Source organism: Heptranchias perlo, chromosome 4, assembly GCF_035084215.1.
Source record: "Heptranchias perlo isolate sHepPer1 chromosome 4, sHepPer1.hap1, whole genome shotgun sequence".
NCBI lineage: Eukaryota > Metazoa > Chordata > Chondrichthyes > Hexanchiformes > Hexanchidae > Heptranchias > Heptranchias perlo.
The window spans coordinates 130520834-130541251 of record NC_090328.1 but is presented as its reverse complement, the minus strand read 5'-3'; the positions used below and the strand labels follow the sequence as shown (position 1 = coordinate 130541251).

The 20418-nt window shown below is 45.7% G+C and overlaps 1 protein-coding gene across 2 annotated transcripts in view; it reads left to right on the top strand.

Annotated features, from left to right (window-relative positions):
- Window positions 1-20418, top strand: part of gldc (glycine dehydrogenase (decarboxylating)) — a 133514-nt gene that overhangs the window by 38752 nt on the left and 74344 nt on the right. For both annotated transcript variants that reach the window (XM_067983638.1, XM_067983640.1), the window contains 4 exons: window positions 2924-3088; window positions 4105-4182; window positions 6666-6813; window positions 8254-8450. In XM_067983638.1, the coding sequence (XP_067839739.1) occupies window positions 2924-3088; window positions 4105-4182; window positions 6666-6813; window positions 8254-8450 (588 nt within the window). The remainder of the gene's footprint in view (window positions 1-2923; window positions 3089-4104; window positions 4183-6665; window positions 6814-8253; window positions 8451-20418) is intronic.

Sequence of the window (20418 nt, the reverse complement as noted above, 5' to 3'; positions counted from 1 at the left end):
AGGCCGTCCTCGTGGGTGCGGAACTTGGCTATCAATCCACACTGTAGAGTGATACTTCCATCTACTGAATTCTTGCACTACTTGTAAACTATGAGGAATGTACTTCTGAAATACTCCCAAGCTACATGGCCAGATGATTAATATCGTGCTCCCTTTAAGGCACAGCGCTGTAAAATAAATGAGGCACACTGTTGTCTCCGAAAGATACTCTTGAAAATACTACCATGTTTTTCTGGTCACCGGCAGTTTGAGTGCTCTGCCTACCCATACGGATTTGGGCAGAAGTGAAGCAGTATGCCTGCTTGTTTGTCCCTTTGGTGCAAAGGAAGTTGCCCTGCAAGATCGGCAGCATTGGGTTTTATAATGCTGCTGCTTCTTGAAGTGATTCTATAATATAAAGAAAATGAGAGGATGGTCTGGATCCCTTTTAGTGCTTATGAATTAAGCAGTTGGGATAGAGTTTTAAAAAAAAAAAATACGGACCTATTTTTTAGACCGGTGAATTACCAATGAATTTATTTTGGGTGGTGCTGATTGATGAAGAAATGTTGGATGGGACACCAGGAGAACTCCCTGATCTTATAGCACCAAAAACAAAATCAGCAGAACAGATTTCTTTAATATCTCATCTGAAGGATGGACCTCTGATTTTGCTGCATTACCTCGAGTAGCCCTGGAATGTCGGCCTGGATTATGTGCTCAAGTCCTTGTGTCCAACTGGAATCCTCAAGCTTTTGCTTCAGTTGAGCATGCTACAAACTACGCTGAATTGACAGCTGAACACTATAGATGGGCTCTATTTTAACATGGTGCGATGTGGACCGGTTGTAAGGCTGTGAAATGGCAGATGGATTTTAAGATGAAGAAATGTTTTGTTATTTGCATGTTTATTATCAATGATAATAGTAAACATGCAAATAAAATTAAAAATGTGCTAATTGGCAAATGAAAAAGGATTTGGATGTTATGAACCAGTCAATGTGAAGTTGTTATCAAATCGACCAACAACAACAACTTGCATTGATATAGAACCTTTTAACGCAGGAAAATATTCACAGGAGTGTAATCAGACAAAAATTGAGACCAAGCCAAACGAGGAGATATTAGGATGTCTTTGGGATCAGGTGGAAATGTCTCAATTTCTTAGAAATTTTACTCGTTCATATGCCTGAAGCTAGTTAATTTGGGAGAGTATTACAGTGCTAATTGTAAATGGGATTTTAGGAGTGAGCTTAATGGACCTTTTCTTATTCCGTACTTATACGTTCTTTTTAATATGCAGTAGAGTTTTAGGTAACACACATTGATTTATTTTGAAAAAATACTCTTGCTGTTAAGAGCCCTGGCCTGGAAAACATGATAATGACAAACATAGCCAAGCCCCTGTGAAATGCTTATTGTGTGTGATAAAATCCTACCAAAACAATCTTCTGACTGGCAGGATCTCTGTCTGCTTCTACTGTCTACTAATTACTCAAGAAAGGAGTGTGGAATTGCATTTGTTCCTAACACACTTTTTTTATAGTGGTGATTTTCTTGGAAGCCACGACATTCCACCAGCAATTAAAATTAATCTTAACTTGTACTATCTACCATATTTAATAAAGAAACAAAAGTGGCGATGTGCCCCCACTTCTCATTGCCTTGCTTGTTACATCTGCGTAATTAGGACAACTTGGAATTCTCCATATTGAATATCGACGATATTGGTTGTTGGGAGTTGTGTTTCGATGGGACAGGATTGGCCCTGACTAAATTTATTGGCCACAAAACCGTTTTCCATTACCTGACTCTCATACAGTGGCCCGACCAAGAAGTGAATGAAGTGCCGGCTTGTTGCATTCTTGCCTCCGAGTCAGAAGGTTGTGGGTTCAAGCCCAACTCTAAGACTTGAACATGTTTTCCAGGCTGACATTCCTGTGCAATTATGGAGGGAGTGCTGCACTGTCAAGAGATGCTATCATCTGAGATGAAATGTTAAACTGAAGTCATGTCTGCCTGTGCATATAAGATCCCGTGCATTGCTTGACCAACATTTATCCCTCAACCAACACCACCAAAACAGATTAACTGAACTCATTGCTGTTAGTGAAATCTAGCTTTGTGCAAATTAGCTGCTGTGTCTGCTTGTATAACTGTGACTACACTTCAAAAAATAATTAATTGGCTGTGAAGAACTATACAATATCCTGAGGATGTTGAAGGTGCTATATAAATGCTTCTTTTCCTTCTTTCTGAATTTAGTTGAAACTGAAGGTTATCGAGGCTTGTAACATGTAAGAGTCAACTAATTTACTGATTTGGTAATCCCATGTGCTATTTTGGTTTTCTTTTTGGAGTTTAGGTTCACTATTACTGCTGTACATTGTCCGTGATTATTTTTTTTAAAAATCTGTCTTTTATGTAGAGTGCCTCACGTTAACTGTATGTCACACATAATATGTATGTACAAGAAATCATCCATCGCTTTTTGGACTGGCTTAAATAATCAGTCTGTTGAGTTAACCGTGATGATTTTCTCGTATGAAAGAGGTAAGAAAGGCTATAACCAAGGAGAAACCCACACAAACAAATTGGTCATTTTTTTTTTTCAAAACTACTGATCAGGAACCAGAAACTGACCAAAAGAATCAAATAGCTCAAACAGTTTTTTTTTTCAAACTGCATTTGGTTGCTATTTTTCTTCCTCAATCGGGTGAGATTTTTATAAAGTACATAAATTTGCTCTATTATAGCATTGGGCAAGTTGCTGTCATGTTTAGGTCCCACTGCAACCTAGGTATACCACAAAAACCATGTTTGGGTCCCAGACTACCCACGAGTCAGACCATTCATCAATGATGTGTATTTAGAATGAAAACTCTGTGGAAAAGTGTTTCAAGCCTCAAAACCGAAACTAGTGTCTTCTGCATCTCTGTTTCAGGGTTACCCAGTACACCCCCTATCAGCCTGAAGTTTCCCAAGGCAGATTGGAAAGCCTGCTCAATTATCAGACCATGGTGTGTGACCTCACTGGCATGGATGTGGCCAATGCCTCTTTATTGGATGAGGGAACAGCTGCGGCAGAGGCGATGCAGTTGTGCCACAGGTGAGAGAGTTCATGTTGTTTTACCGTCCCAATTTCGAGCTGTCAACTGTGTGTTACTTGGCATCTTATTCCAGATTTGTTCATTTTCTGTGGCAATCCCCATGGGTCCAAAGGGGAAGTGCCGCCTGTGAACCATTAAACTACTGAAGAGTGTCATTTTAACTAGATTTGTGCAAGCTGTGCTACTCTAACTGTAGCAATGAAGACCCTTTAACTTACTGTTACTGCAGTAAATTTTGATCTGTGGCAGGAGACCATGCCTTGGGTTGAGTCCGAGCTGAGGAGGGAGTGGGAGGTTAGGATTTGGAAGTAGGAGCTTGGCAGTCAGGATTTGTCAGTGTGGGGGCGGTGGGGGGCGGGCGGGAAGAAGAAAGGACTGGACAAGTACTTGATTGGGGACTTTTATCGTCTGGGTCATGAGTAGGGTGAGGGACATTTGAGTGGGCCTGGATAGAGCCAGGTAATGGGGCTTGGACTTGAGCTGCCTTTCTGCTTTGATAGCAGTCACACTGAGTCATTCTTGGGCAGGAGTGAATCAGTGGGGGGTGGGGGGGGGAAAGCATATGTTCCAAAGCTGAGGCCCAGTAATGAGGTTAGGAGAGAGGCAGGCCTGAACATCAGTATGGGAGAGGTGGGAATGCATGAGGCTGCCCCATACTGGGTTGGCTGAAACCGGGGACCAGGCAAGAGGATGTGTAGAGTTCACCTATGAGAGAGACTAGAAGGCCTACAGGGAATGGGAGAGCGCAGATTGGTCCATAATAATTCAATGACTAATAATACTAACTAGCATGTGGTCCCATGGACCAGTCAGATCACTGTGAACATGTTAATCTTAGTCCCTAAGCTTGGGATTAAGGAAGTAAATGACATTCTTCAGAAGACAAAAATCCCTAAGTCTCTATTTTAGTGCATGCCCCTAGCTGTTGCCTGCAATGTGTTGGCTCACAACCAATCCTAAATATTATCGAATTAAAAAATTACTGCTCGTATTCACATTTTCTTTTTCTGCTTAGACACAACAAACGACGAAAGTTCTACGTGGACGCTCGTTGTCATCCTCAAACGATAGCTGTTGTGCAGACGAGAGCAAAGTATGTAAATATTTAATTCTATGTAGTTTTTATTTATTTATATTCCTTTCCCTCCCCAAAAAATCTACACCAGATTATTAAGTGAAATATTTTATAAATACAGATGGGTTTTGATTTAAAATCCAGTAAAGCTGTGTAAAGTCAATAGTAATTATCTTTTATATACAAATGTCACTTTCAAAGAACACCACTGTGATTTTAAATTTGGCAGCAAGCCAGGGAAACCCAAACGGTAAGTGGGACCCAACAAGTGCCATCAACTTCCCACACCGGCACTCCGTTCTATAAGGCACCCTGTAGTGCATCACCAGTTTATCTGAGTGAGAAGTGTGGTCCTTGCCTTAGTTCATCCACTTTCTGTAGCTTCAGCTCTTTATCTTACTGAAAATTTATTTTGTGAAAAGCCGAGGCTCTTGTCCTACCGGGACGTGACAGATGGGGTGAGAGATCCGTCCGGGCACAGTGATGTGTATCAGGAAGGAGAAAGGGGCGTTTGGCGGGTGGGAAGAGGTAGGCGATGAAGTATGGGATGAAAATGAGAGAGAAAGGAGGTTGGTGGAGAAGCTTGGGTCTGAACTGGCAGCCGGTGTGCATATGCAAATAGGCAGGGAGAAACCATTACTATGACATTAGTAGTTCAAGTGCACTAAAAAGGTCAGGAGCACTTAGGTTGGTGAAAACTTTGCTTCACAGGAAGCTCCTGGAGAATGATGTCGAGACCTACTTGGAGGTGAGAGTTCAAGCCATCCATGGAGGTTGGGGTTGGGGCCAACTGAATGATTATACCCCAGGGCCTGCTTGGGGATTGTAGTCAGGAGCTTCCTTGAAGTTGGAGGTTTGGAGCCAACTTCCTGGTTCAGGGTTCAAGGCCTGCCTGAGGACTAGAGTGTATGGATTGCCTGAGATCCCAATTTACATCAATGGAATCACTTCCTGTCACTCCTGCCAAGTAAGATCATAACCTCCCTCTGAAAGTCTGGGCATCCTTCAATGTGCCCATTGCAACATATGTATTTGACTCCGTTTTGAGTAGCTACCCGATTTGCCTCATCCTCTTTTTTTTAAATCTTTCTTGTTTACCTCTGTGTTGCGTTCGCTGGCATTTAAATTCTCCGATTTCTGTTGTCCATCCCCTGCTCCACCATCTTTGACCTCCCCGATATCCCAAATTAATCTTTCCGTACCTCTTCTGACCCTGCTCTCCGTAAATATCTGGCTGCCACCCCCTTCTCATCACCTTGCAAAATGTTGGCTGTCTCCATATTTACAACCTCATTGTGGATACATGCTCCAAACATCCTGAGGTAATTAAAGCTGGCTCACCAAAGGCAACCCCTCCCTTTTCAAAGGGAATGTTCCATGCATCTGTACATTCTACGATCTCACCTGCCTGAACTGCTGTGGAGGTGGTGTGGCACTGACCGTGATCTATTCCCATACCCCCTATTACTTTTTTTTTGATGTTCAAATACCTCATTCTATCTCATTATATCACAACTATACCAATCACACTCAACTCTTTCTCTCCACTACCGCCACCATCCACTTAAAGGTTGCAGCTATTTTTCCTGACTACCTTCTGATATTAAGCCTCGGATGAGTCAACATTTCCCTTCAGGTCAATATTGGCAAAGGACATAGGGATCCTCTTCAGCTCCCAGTACTTGTGATTTTCCAAACATTTGCACCTATGTGCCTGTGGCTCTGATTCCGCCAGCTTCCCTGACTGCCATCTTGGGCTAAATTCTGTGATACATAACCTCACATTTCTGTTCAGTCCTGAGCCAAGGCCACTGCTACATCTCCGCTACCTAATCCTTTTCTCTCACAGCTGCTGGAAGTCTAATTCTCCCCCCCCACCCCCCGTGTCCACCTTTCACAAACCAGCTAATCCAGAACATTATGGCCTGTGCCCTTCCACATAAAAGTCTGCATGCCCACTTCCTGCACCTTTTTGCCAAGCTCCACTGTCCCCATGCCAGTCAATTACAAGATCTTTTGTCTTCGAGTCTCCTTGTGGCCTGGCTCCACCTATTCTGAGCAACCTTCTCCAGCCATGTGCCCTATCCATTGCCCTCTGCTCTTCTGACCCGTTTACTTTTTGTTGCGTGGTTCCTTCGCTCCAGAAACTGGCGGTTCAGTTGCTACGTCCTGGCCCCTCGAATTTTGCCCAAAACCACTTCGCCTTGCTCTGTTCCCCTCTGCCTTTTTAAAAGCCCCCTTAAAACGTAGCTCTTCAATACCATCCAACCACCAAACTTCCTTTCGTGTTTGGTGTCCATCTGTTCGCCTTGTGAAACCCTGTAGAACGCTCTTTTATGTGAGGAGTGCTTTATAAATGTAAGTTGCTGATGGTGCAAAAGAAATTGGGTTATTAAATTGGTCAACATGCTTGAGAGCAGCAAGCTGCCTTTTATAATGAATGACCATAAAATCATTTTTATTTGATTTGCTTTTTTTTTACAACGAATCTATTTTTCCAGTTACATAGGAGTTACGACAGAGTTGAAATTGCCCCACGAGATGGATTTCAGCAGGAAGGATATCAGCGGCGTACTGTTCCAATACCCAGATAGTGACGGAAGAGTTGAAGACTATGCTGAACTTGTTGACCTCGCGCACCAAAATGGAGTGAGTAAAAGGATTAAGGTTGATGCTGACTGGTATGCTGATTAGTTCTGGCTTAGGAGTTCTCACCGCTGTACTCTATTTAGCAATTTCATTGTGCTGACCCAGATGGTTGGATTATAAGCTGTTCTGTAGGCTGTCCTAACCTTGTATTCACTGTTATCAATTAGCCCACACATTTAATTTAGAGCCAGGTTTTGGTTTTTGCATTGCAGTGTCATACAGTTCAATACTAAGATCTTTCTGAAAGAAAAAAAAAATCTGTATTATGTTAACATGGCCAAAATGTCAGGACAAAAATTCCCACATTGTAAATAATTTACAGAATGTAACTGTGGAATAGGAAAAGTACAAAATGAAACAATTCATCATTTTATTTCCCATCCGGCGAAACAGTGGTGTGAACCAATCAAAACTGAATTCAACGTAGAAGGTACAGCTCCAAAAATGCATGAAATATTAGCAAGGAAGAAAAGTCTGGAGATATCACTTTTAGGTGCAGTTTTTTTTAAGTCCAAAAAATTGCTGAAAATGCAGAAGGAGCTTCAAAAAAGTGAGTGTCTGAGACATAATTTGGATGCTTTAATATAAAAAAAAATGTGATCATGTTACCACTGGCAAGCTTAGAATTGAAACAAAACTGATCAAAATGCTATTGGAAACATAAAGAATGTACAATGCACAGTAAATTTATAACCAATGAAAGCCCAAGACTACACATAAAACTTGAGGTAATCCATTACCTGGCCACGGATCATTATTCAGGCCCTGAATTGTCTGCATTTTCATAACTTGAGAGTGGAAAAATATTTAGTGGGTCAGGTGATTGTATGAATGTTGTGAACTACTAACCTACAGAATATAAATGATGATCTGAATTTTTTTGCCATTTTTAATAAATACCAGTCGATCTCATGAAGCTCATACATCTATCAGCACTGCTAATGCCTAGTTGTGTGACGGAGCATGATGCCAGGACCAAGACTGTAATGACAGCTGTGCCTCTTTTCCAAGCAGCAAGCTTGGACTGAGGAACTATCACGGTGGCTGTAACCTGTTTCTTTGGACAAAAAAACCCATCACATTTTACAATGTAATTGTTTTTTTTTCATTTGGTGAGATGATCAATTCGAAAACAGGGGGGGGAAAAAAAGTCCAGAAACTTGACCAATCAGAAAAGAAAACTACACATTCAAAAGTTTTGTTGTTAAGATATCCTTCTGCACCAGGCCTGGTATTATTTGATAATGACTTAAGTGTGTCAATTGCCAACACTTAACATCTCTCATCTTGATTAGCACAAAGATTTACTAAAAAATGTGGAATTTTAAGAGTGAATCAGTTAGATTGCCCTCTCCCACTCCCACAAAATGTCACTTTTTTTATTTTAAAATTTAGATTTTTTTTATATAATGAAGTTACTTACAACTTTTTATTTTTCAGGCCTTGGCATGTTGTGCAACAGACCTCTTGGCATTGTGTGTGCTGAGACCTCCAGGAGAATTTGCTGTAGACATTGTACTTGGTAGCTCACAGAGGTTTGGTGTACCACTTTCCTACGGAGGGCCACATGCTGCCTTTTTCGCTGTCAAGGAAAATCTTGTGAGACTGATGCCAGGAAGAATGGTAGGCGTTACCAGGTACGAAAATACATGCTGATGATGGGGGCAGTCCCAAATGTGTGACCGGTACACCATCAGTACTTTGTGATCCATTTTAATCTTTATAGAAAGGGAAATTCAGGAGGAAAGTTGACTATCCAGAGATCCCTCCTGAATGAACAGAATGGCGTTTGTTTGTGATGCCTTCACAGCCGACTAACCTGCTAACACTCGCTGTTTTGGGTTATATATGAGGAATAGCCACGTGTGATGTACCAAAGGGCTGCCAGAACCTGAGTCACTGCCTTCAAAAGAAGAAGTGGAAAAAAGATTCAGCCAGGCAGCTTTGCAGCAAGTATTATTGGGGCTGCTTGTCTGTGCTGTGTTAAGATAAATGCAGATTGCTAAGACATTGCCTTCTCCTGATGGTGGTAAGCTGATCATAAACAATATTTTCGTTGCCCATGATAGCTACCAAAGGAGGCTATGAAGGAATTTTAATTTGATATAAAAGGGGGAACGTAATAGTGCTTGTTCCTTTCTCCAAGTGTAGGATTTAGCTCACTCTCCAAGAGCATCTGCACCCCCTCCATTATGTCCTTGGATTAACATTGATGATTACGTGTGCATGCCTGAAAAAAAAAATATTGTTCAAAATACTCCTGATTTACCCCTTTGTGTAGAAGTTGTGGTTTGGAAGTTGTATCAAAGGCGACCTCTACCCTTTTCCCCCTTTTCACCACATGACTCTGTTTAGAAGAAGTGAGTCCCTCGTATTTCAAAATTTTAAACAAATTATTTTTGCAGACCAGTGGAAAACTAATTTTTTTTGATACACTCTGATCCACAGAAAGTCAGGAGAATATTGTTTAATTTTAGACTTGACGGTAAAGGGATTTCAACAGTTTCCTCACAATTGAAGATGCTGACCCTGTCGAATCCTTGGTCTGCCTTCCACAGACCGTAGTAAAGCATTTATTGTTCAGCAGTTTTGATGGTGGTAGCAGCTGTCGTAGTGCACTTGTCCAATAGGTCTGAGGTTCTTGCAGCACCTGTGGACAAGTTCAGGGACTGCAAGGAGGATGAGCAAACTGACCACGGCACCCTGGTTCAGGGGGCCATTCAAGTGGGGGGAGTAAAAAGGAATGTGGTTGTAGTAGGCGACAGTATAGTTAGAGGGATAGACACTGTTCTCTGCAGCTAAGAGCTAGAGTCCTACCCGGTGCCGGGGTTAAGGACATCTCCTGGCTGGATAGAAACTTGGAGTGGGAGGGGGAGGATCCAGTTGTCATGGTCCACGTAGGTACCAACGACATAGGTAGGACAAAGACAGAGGTTCTGCTGAGGGAGTTTGAGCAGCTAGGGACTAAATTAAAAAGCAGAACCACAAAGGTGATGATCTCCGGATTATTACCTGAGCCACGAGCAAATTGGCACAGGGTAAATCAGATCAGAGAGAAGAATGCGTGGCTCAAAGATTGGTGTGGGAGAAGTGGGTTTCGATTCATGGGGCACTGGCACCAGTACTGGGGAAAGAGGGAGCAGTTCCGTTGGAACGGGCTTCACCTGAACCATGCTGGGACCAGTGTTCTGGCAAACCGAATAACTAGGGCGGTAGAGAAGGCTTTAAACTAAATAGAGGGGGAGGGCTCAGGTGGGACGAAGTTTAGATTGATGAAGAGAAAAGACAAGGAGGTAGTACAGGAAAGTGATGGGGGTAATGATAAACAGAGTGGGCTCGATTTTACCGGCGGGTTTCGTGTGCATTTCCAGCGGGGGGCCCCCGAAAATCCCGATATCCAGGCACATGACCGGAGCACGCCACGATCCCGCCCACTTCCGGGTTCCCCGATGACGTGCGGGGGTGCGTGCGTAGCCCCCGCTGGTGGGAATCCCGCAGGCAATTAAAGCCAGCGGGATGCCACTTGAGTGTATTTATTTTGCTTGTTCAGGTCACTAACTGACCTGATTAAGGGACTGTGTGTGATTTTGGAGAAACATGGGACTGTTTCACACACCGGGGGAAACAGTCCTCGTTGAACTGGACGTGTTGCAGCCGTCAGCCTGTGGCAGCTGCAAAGGTCCATTTGACAGGTGGGGGAGGGCGGGGGGTGGGGGGGGGGGGGGGGAGAGACCCTCACCCATTGCAGGAGGCCGCTCTGGCACTTGGGACAAAGTGTGGCCTCCACCACCCTCCTCCTGACGGTCAAAGTCACCAACCTGCACACTCACCCCGGGGTCCGGAGACATGTACCCATCTTGCGGATCCCCTCAGATATACATCTTGCGGATGGGGGCCGCCATAGCTGCAGTCATGACCTCCTCGGAGGGCGAACAGCATCACCAGCCTCGCCATCCACGCCGTCCACCTCTGACACGTGGAGCTCCACAACAGAGTGCTGTGACACATCCACCTGTACAGCAGGAGGGAGGGACGCGTCGCAGAGGGCATTACCCTCGCCACAGGGTCCACAGACCAAGGCGCAGCTCCCCGGACCTCTCCGAGCAGCAGAGCACACGGAGGCGCAGATTCGCTCGACATGTAGTCGTGGAGATCTGCAGCCTCTTTCATGCCGAGCTGCTCCTGGCTGGCCCCAGCACCATCTGCTTACCTGTCGCTGCCAAAGTCACCACTGCCCTCCACACCTTCTCCACCGCATCCTTCCAGGGTGCAGCCGGGTACACTGCCGATGTCTCTCAGTCGTCTGCGCGGAAGAGCCCTGCAAATACACCTGCACCTACTCTGCAGTAACACAATGGGTGGCATCAGTGGTGGGTCCTCATAGGGATACCCAGGAGCGGGCATTATTGCACAAACCGGACAGGATTCGCGAAGACATGGCAGTAGTGGTGCCAATATAATGTGTGCTGTTTGTTGTTCTGAAATTCAATATAGGTAACACCCATGACAAACCCTCAAACACCCTTGTGCATCCCCTTCATGCTCACGACACGTTTGCCTTACGCTGCCTACTGCACATATGTGATGCATGCCCTGTGGCTGCAGCACAGGTAGTGGCAGGTTGAATGAGGCTGACTGTGAGGGAGATGCATGAGAGGGTGAGTATGAGATAGAGCCATGAGATTGTATGAGGAGTGGGTTGCGTGTTAGTGGCGGGGTGAGTACTGGCGAGGTGAGTAGGTGCAGGTAAGATGAGGATGGGGTTTGAGTGGGTATGAGGGGTGATGTGACAGAGTTGTGTTGGCGGTGCCGGAGGAGATGTGGGGTGGGGGCAGTGTTGTGGCAGACGGAGTGTAGGGGAAAGGCTACGTGTTCTCACTGTGGCTGACCTACTGCGGTCATTGCAGCGCCTCCTGCACTGTATGCAGGTGGGCGATATGTTGGTGGTGTAGGTGACCCCCTCTGCCACCTCGAGCCAGGCCTTCCTGGTGGCAGAGGCAGGCCGCTTCCTCCCGCCCGCCGGGTGGAAGAGCTCTGTCCTCCCCCTCCTCCTCACCCCATCTGATGATACCTGGGGTGAGGCATCATTAAACTGGGAGCAGCCTTCCCCCTGGGCTGCTCCATGCTGTAATTTGTTCTATTGGTTGCAGCATCTGTCAGTGGAGGACTGCCCCTTTAACTAGAGAGCCTCCAGCTGACAGATCGTACTGCGCATGCGCAGCCCGCCCGACGCGCAGACCAGCAGCGCGGAGCCCGGAAGAGCAGGTAAGTGGCTCCAATTAGTGGTTTGCCTGCTACGATCGCGCGGGCAACCCACTAATTTCACCGAGCGTGTTGACCACGCTCCCGAAACCCAACCCGCCGGAAACCCGCAGGCCTGGTAAAATCGAGCCCAGTGTGTCAGGAATGGACAGAGCGTACAAACATAAGAGTGCACTAGCAAATGGGGCCGGGGTAGGAAAGAATGGTAAAAAGACAAAATTAAAGGTTCTTTATCTGAATGCGCGCAGCATTCGTAATCAGATGGATGAATTGACGGCACAAATAGAAACAAATGGGTATGATCTCGTGGCCATTAAAGAGGCATGGGGCTCTATTTTAGCACCCGCGATCGGGTGCGTTCCTGGCGGGGGGGCTACGAAAATCGGGGAATCCCGGGGCGGGTCGGGAGCCTGGCTCCAACCCGCCCTATTTCCGGGTTTCCCACAGACGCGCTGACATGCGCGCGCAGCCCCCGCATGTGGGACTCCCGCCGGCAATTAAAGCCAGCGGGGTGCCAGTTAAGGTATTTATTTTGGTATTTCAGGTCGTTTACAGACCTGATTAACGAGATATTTTAGGAGGGTTGGGATTTTACAAACAATTGGGACTGTTTCCCGTACTGGGGGAAACCCTCCCAGTTCAAATGGACGTGTTGCAGCCATCAGCCTGTGGCAGCTGCAAAGGTCCATTTGACAGGAGGTGGGGGGTGTGGGGGTTGAGGGGGGAGACCCTCACTCGTTGCAGGAGGCCACTCTGTCACTTTGGACAAAGTTTAGCCTCCACCACCCTCCTCCTAACAATAAAATTCACCAACCTGCACACTTACCCCGGGGTCCAGAGACATGTACCTACCTTGCGGACCCCCTCAGATGTACATCTTCCAGATGGGGGCCGCCGTAGCTGCAGTCATGACCTCCTCGGAGGGCGCACATCCTCGCCGGCCACGCCGTCCACCTCTGACACGTGGAGCTCCACAGCACAGTACTGTGACACATCCACCTGCACAGCAGGAGGGAGGGCTACGGCAGAGAGAGATGCGTTGCAGAGGGCACTACTCTCACCACAGGGTCTACAGACCGAGGCTCAGCCTCCTGGACCTCTCTGAGCAGCAGTACACACGGAGGCTCAGAGTCACTCGACATGTAGTCGTGGACATCTGCAGCCTCCTTCATGCCGAGCTGCTCCCGGCTGGCCCGAGCACCTTCTTCTTGCCTGTCGCTGTCAAAGTCACCACAGCCCTCAACAACTTCTCCTTCGCATCCTTCCAGGGTGCCACCTGGGACATCGCCGACGTTTCTGTCGTCTGCACAAAAGAGCCCTGCAAATACACCTACACCCACTCTGCAGTGACACAATGGGTGGCATCAGGTGTGGGTCTTCATTGTGATCCTCAGGAAAGGGCATTATTGCACAAACCAGACAAGATTCGCAAAGACATGACAGTAATGGTGCCAATATATTATGTAATGTGAGTTTCTGAGAAATTAAATATAAGTAAAAATCATGACAAACCCTCAAACACCCTTGTGCATCCCCTTCATGCTCACGACACGTTTGCCTTACGCTGCCTACTGCACAGATGTGATGCATGCCCTGTGGCTGCAGCACAGGTAGTGGCAGGTTGAATGAGGCTGACTGTGAAAGAGATGCATAAGAACATAAGAAATAGGAGCAGGAGTAGGCCAATCGGCCCCTCGAGCCTGCTCCGCCATTCAATAAGATCATGGCTGATCTGATCCTAACCTCAAATCTAAATTCATGTCCAACTTCCTGCCCGCTCCCCGTAACCCCTAATTCCCTTTACTTCTAGGAAACTGTCTATTTCTGTTTTAAATTTATTTAATGATGTAGCTTCCTGGGGCAGCAAATTCCACAGACCTACTACCCTCTGAGTGAAGAGGTTTCTCCTCACCTCAGTTTTGAAAGAGCAGCCCCTTATTCTAAGATTATGCCCCCTAGTTCTAGTTTCACCCATCCTTGGGAACATCCTTACCACATCCACCCGATCAAGCCCCTTCACAATCTTATATGTTTCAATAAGATTGCCTCTCATTCTTCTGAACTCCAATGAGTAGAGTCCCAATCTACTCAACCTCTCCTCATATGTCCACCCCCTCATCCCCAGGATTAACCGAGTGAACCTTCTTTGTACTGCCTCGAGAGCAAGTATGTCTTTTCTTAAGTATGGAGACCAAAACTGAGAGGATGAGTATGAGATAGAGCCATGGGATTGTATGAGGATTGGGTTAAGTGGTAGTGGCGGGATGAGTACTGGCGAGGTGAGTAAGTGCAGGTAAGATGAGGATGAGGTTTGAGTGGGTGTGAGGGGTGATGTGACAGAGTAGTGTTGGCAGTGCAGAAGGAGATGTGGGGTGGGGGCGGTGATGTGGCAGACGGAGTGTAGGGGAATGAGTAAGTGTACTCACTTTGGCTGACCTACTTAGGTCATTGCAGCGCCTCCTGCGCTGTATGCAGGTGCTCGATATGTTGGTGGTGCAGGTGACCTCCTCTGCCACCTCGAGCCAGGCCTTGGTGGCAGAGGCAGGCCGCTTCCTCCTGCCTGCCGGGGGGGAAGATCTCTGTCCTCCCCCTCCTCCTCACCCCATCCAATGATACCTGGAGTGAGGCATCATTAAACTGGGAGCAGCCTTCCCCCTGGGCTGCTCCATGCTGTAATTTTTCCTATTTCTTGCAGCATCAGTCAGTGGAGGACTGCCCCTTTAAATAGAGCTCCTCCAGCTGACAGACCTTACTGCGCATGCGCAGCCCGCCCGACGCGCAGATCAGCAGCGCGGAACCTGGAACAAGAGGTAAATGGATCCAATCAGCCTGAGATTGCGCGCGGGGCAGACTGATTTCACCGGGCGCGTTATCCACGCGCCCAATAGCCCCCCCGCCGTGAACTCGCCGCCATGGTAATATCGGGCCCATGGTTCCAAGGTGACCAAGGTTGGGAGCTAAATTTTCAGGGTTATTTAACATTTCGGGAGGATAGGAAAAAAGGTAAAGGTGGTGGGGTAGCTCTGTTAATAAAGGATGAAATTGGTATAATAGTGAGAAATGATCTTGGCTCAGAAGAACAAAATGTCGAATCAATTTGGGTGGAGGTAAGAAATAGCAAGGGAAAGAAGTCACTGGTGGGAGTAGTATATGGGCCCCCTAACAGTAGCTACACTGTAGGGCAAAATATAAATCAGGAAATAAGGGTAATGCAATAATCATGGGCGATTTTAACTTTTATATAGATTGGACAAATCAATTTGGCAAAAATAGCCCTGAGGAGGAGTTCATAGAGTATATTAGGGACTGTTTCTTAGACCAATACATCAGGGAACAGGCCATTTTGGATCTGGTAATGGGTAATGAAACAGGATTAATTAATGATCTCAAAGTAAAGGATCCCTTGGGAAGCAGTGATCATAACATGATAGAATTTCACATCCAGTTTGAGAGCAAATATCTTGGGTCTGAAACTAGCCAATTCTGCCCTCATTCCTTTATAATTGCCCTTATTTAAATTTAATACAGTAAAGTGGACTGGGTAAACAGATTAGATGGTATGATGGTGGATAAGCAGTGGCAAACATTTAAAAAGATATTTTATGACTCACAAGAAAAATATATCCCTGTTAGGAGGAAAGACTCTACAAAAAGGGTGAACCAACCATGACTAACTAAGGAAATAAAGGATGGTATTAGGTTAAAAGAAAAAGCATACAACACGGCAAAGATTACTGGTAAGCCTGAAGTTTGGGAAAACTTTAAAAACCAGCAAAGGAGGACTAAAAGAATAATAAAGAGGGAGAAAATAAATTTGAGAGTAAACTAACAAGAAATATAAAAACTGACAGTAAAAGCTTCTACAAGTATATAAAAAGGAAGAGGGTAGCTGAAGTAAACATTGGTCCCATAGAGGATGAGACTGGGGAAATAATAATGGAAAGCAAGGAAATGGCAGAGGAATTGAACATTTTTTTGTATCTGTCGTCACAGTAGAAGACACTAATAATATACCAATAATGGAAAATCAAGAGACAAAGGGGAGGGAGGAACTAAAAACAATCACGAGAGGAAAAAGTACTAGGTAAACTAATGGGTCTAAAGGCTGACCAGTCCCCTGGACCTGATGGCTTGCATCTGAGGGTCTTAAAGGAAGTGGCTACAGAGATAGTGGATGCATTGGTTGTAATCTTCCAGAATTCACTCGATTCAAGAAGGAAGTGAGACAGAAAGCAGGTAACTATAGACCAGTTAGCCTAACATCTGTCATTGTGAAAATGCTAGAATCCGTTATTAAGGAAGTAGTGGCAGGACATTTGGAGACTCATAATACAATCAAGGAGAGTCAACATGGTTTTATGAAAGGGAAATCGTGTCTGACAAATTTATTGGAGTTCTTTGAGGAAGTAACGGGCAGGGTGGATAAAGGGGAACCAATGGATGCAGTATATTTGGATTTCCAAAAGGCATTCGATAAGGTGCCACATAAAAGATTACTGCGCAAGATAAGAGCTCATGGTGTTGGGGGTAACATACTGGCATGGATAGAGGATTGGCTAACTAACAGAAAAGAAAGAGTTGGGATGAAAGGGTCATTTTCAAAATGGCAATCTGTAACTAGTGGGGTGCCGCAGGGCTCAGTGCTGGGACCTCAACTGTTTACAATATATATCAATGACTTGGATGAAGGAACAGAGTGTCTTGTGGCCAAATTTGCTGATGATACAAAGATAGGTGGAAAAGCAAGTTGCGATGAGAACACAAAGTATCTGCAAGGGGATATTGACAGGTTACGCGTTTGGGCAAAAATTTGGCAGATGGAATATCATGTGGGAAAATGTGAAGTCATCCACTTTGGGAGGAAAAATAAAAAAGCAAAATATTTGATGGAGAAATACTACAAAATACTGCGGTACAGAGGGATCTGGGTGTCCTCGTACATGAAACACAAAGTCAACATACAGGTGCAGCAGGTAATCTGGAAGGCAAATGGAATATTGGCCTTTATTTCTAAGGGGATGGAGTATAAAAGCAGGGAAGTCATGCTACAACTGTACAGGGTGCTGGTGAGACCACACCTGGAGTACTTTGTATAGTTCTGGTGCCCTTATTTAAGGAAGGACATACTTGCATTGGAGGCAGTTCAGAGAAGGTTCACAGGGTTGATTCCGGGTATGGAAGGGTTGTCTTATGAGGAAAGATTGAACAGGTTGGGTCTATACTCATTGGAGTTTAGAAGAATGAGAGGAGATCTTATTGAAACATACAAGATTCTGAGAGGATGTTACTTCTCATGGGGGAATCTAAAACTAAGGGGCATAGTCTCAGAATAAGGGGTCGCCCGTTTAAGACGGAAATGAGGAGGAATTACTTCTCCCAGAAGGTTGTGAATCCTTGGAATTCTTTACCCCAAAAAGCTGTGGAGGCTGAGACATTGAATACATTCATGGCTGAGTTAGACAAATTTTTGATCAGCAAGGGAGTCAAAGGATATGGGGAAAGGGCAGGAAAGTGGAGTTGAGGTAAAAATCAGATCAGCCATGATCTCATTGAATGGCAGAGCAGGCTCGAGGGGCCGAATGGCCTACTCCTGCTCCTATCTCTTATGGTCTTATGCAAGATGCAAAATCACGCTGCCCAATGGTTCATTTCATAAGTGCCTGGTGTGGTCCTAAGCTGGAGGCCAGGAAGATACCAGGTTCAATTCCTGTTTCGAGTTCGCTGATTTCAGCTGCAGCATTGGTAAATGTGCTGCAATTAGTCTCAGCACCCCTGAGCAAGGGAGGGGAAAATATCAGTCTGGATTCCCACTTCTGCTGGCTATCAAGTGACTCCTACTGGAAAATGCATGTGTGTGTGAATTTGGGGTGAGACCAGGATCAGACTTGCCTTCCATGATTGAAAAGCCTGCTAACTCCCAACGCTCGGGGCTTTTTGGCTTCTTGGATGAGGTCCTGGAGAGCTCCAGTGCCTAGAGTCCTATCCCCACCATGTGAAAATGCCTTCGGCAGAGGAGGGAACAGAACTGGAGAAATAAAACAAGACAAAATTGCCAGATCGTGACCTGTTCTCTCAGTGGGCAAAGCAACCTTCGACTTTGAATTTGCCCTCGTGTATCAAAAACACGACAGGGTTAAATTGATTAAGGCCTGAAACCAGATGCGGGTATTGCGATCCGCAATTAACCCGCGCCTGCTGCTTCCGTCCTGCCTGAGCACTTACACGGCCTTCCACACCAGCGTTGTCACGAAGATTCAATGACATTTGCACTTTGCACCAGCAGGGTGAGCCTGAATCTCTACGGCAGGCTGTCTCTTATCTCTTAAAGGTCATCGCGCACGAAAACACAGATGCAGGACCTGTCCCTATGTTTACAAAGTTGAGTTATTTTAATAAATTGAATAAAGGTTGCACACCACTAAATCCCACTCCAATCGGCATGCCACACCTCACCAATCTGCTGGTCCGAGTTGGTACCAGGCCTGCGAGAGAGCGTGTACCAAGGTTCTCTGCTGATGCACTAGAGGTCTTGGTGCAAGAGGTGGGTAGAAGGAGGGCCATCCTATATCCGCACCCGGGTGGGGAACGACGGCAGAAAGAGATCCTCCAGGTATGTGCTCAAAAGGTAGTGGGTGGCAGCAGAGGACACAGTCAATGCCAGACGCATAGCACCACAAACATAGATGCAGTGCAGGAAGATGTTCAATGCTTTGATATGAATGGGGTCAGTTGTCAAGTGGCATCTTCCACCAACTGCACCCACTAGCCGCATCCACCGCTCCACGCACTACACCCCCCCGTCCCCCCCCATTGCCCACGTACCAACAAACTCTTTCCATCAGTATGTAGCTCTTCCAATCAGATATTTCCTCTCACCCTTACACGTTACCATTGTTGCAAGCCGCCCACCCACAACTCACAGGCCCCACACACTGGCAGCTATTCAGTCTTGACCAGCACATCACCCAGACACACTTGCAGGAGAAGATGGCGCATGACAGGAGGCAGCAAGTGGCAGTGGCATCTATCCCCTCGAGCCTGTTCCGCCATTCAGTGAGATCATGGTGGACCTGTGACCTAACTCCATATACCTGCCTCAGCCCCATATCCCTTAATACCCTTGGTTCATAGAAATCTATCAATCTCAGATTTAAAATTCACAAGTGAGCTAGCATCAACTGTCGTCTTTTTTTATTCGTTCATGGGATGTGGGTGTCGCTGGCGAGGCCGGCATTTATTGCCCATCCCTAATTGCCCTTGAGAAGGTGGTGGTGAGCCGCCTTCTTGAACCGCTGCAGTCCGTGAGGTGAAGGTTCTCCCAAGGTTTGCAGAAGAATGTTCCAAACCTCTCCCAACCTTTGCATGTGGAAGCATTTCCTAACTTCACTGCTGCACGCCCTGGCTTTAAATGATGGGCTATGTCCCCTAGTCCTAGTATTCAAGTATAGGAGACCTCCGAAAACAGTTACAAATGCATCAGAGGCAATAATCCATTAACTAACCTGTATATCCTCCATGTTCTCTTTTTAAATAGCGCTGGTTGGGAGGTCCTCCAGGCACTCGACATGTTTAGATGGTTATAGTTAAGTGGAGTGTTAAGTGCCAAAATGGTGTGTATCACTTTTAAATCCGCGTTGCACACTGATCAAACTCATTCTCTCTAGTTTACATGATGCCGGCATTCATTATTTGCGCATGCGCTAAACCCTTTACCAAGATTGTGTCTGGCGCACATCACGCTAGAAGCATGCATATCCAAGTTGCCATCTTGGATCTCCGGGAGGCCGCGTAGCTCCGAAACAACAGGTGCTACGTGGCCCAGTTTGGTGCCCAACGTTCTTTCGGTTGCATTTAATAACCTTCATCACAAATCCATCTTTGGCAACTGATGGTGTAGAAGGTTTCTAAACTGGAGTGAATTGGAGGAAAGAGATGCGTCTAATATACGACAGATATCTACCCCAGAAATTGCATTGCCTGTGACGATAGACAAATGATCAACATTCCCGGACCCTTTAATGACCAGATTTATGTCCCTGGAGTGCCACTAAATCTCTCCGGCCCAGAAATGGAACAATTGAAACTGTGGAGTCTCACACCTGCAGGTAGTAAATTGTTCTCAGAGATTTTTAAAATTAAAATTTTTAATTTTCTTTTCTGTCTTTTTTCTCTTTCTTAATCCAATCTTTGTTTCCCTCCCTTTTATTTCTCTTTCTGTACCTGATTTGACTCTAATTCACCCTATTTCCTTCTCCGTCATTCCTCGGTTTCTTTCTCAACCCTTAAAACTCTTTGGTTATAGACCATTGGAGATGGACTCTTGGTCCTGTTGTTCAAGGTCCC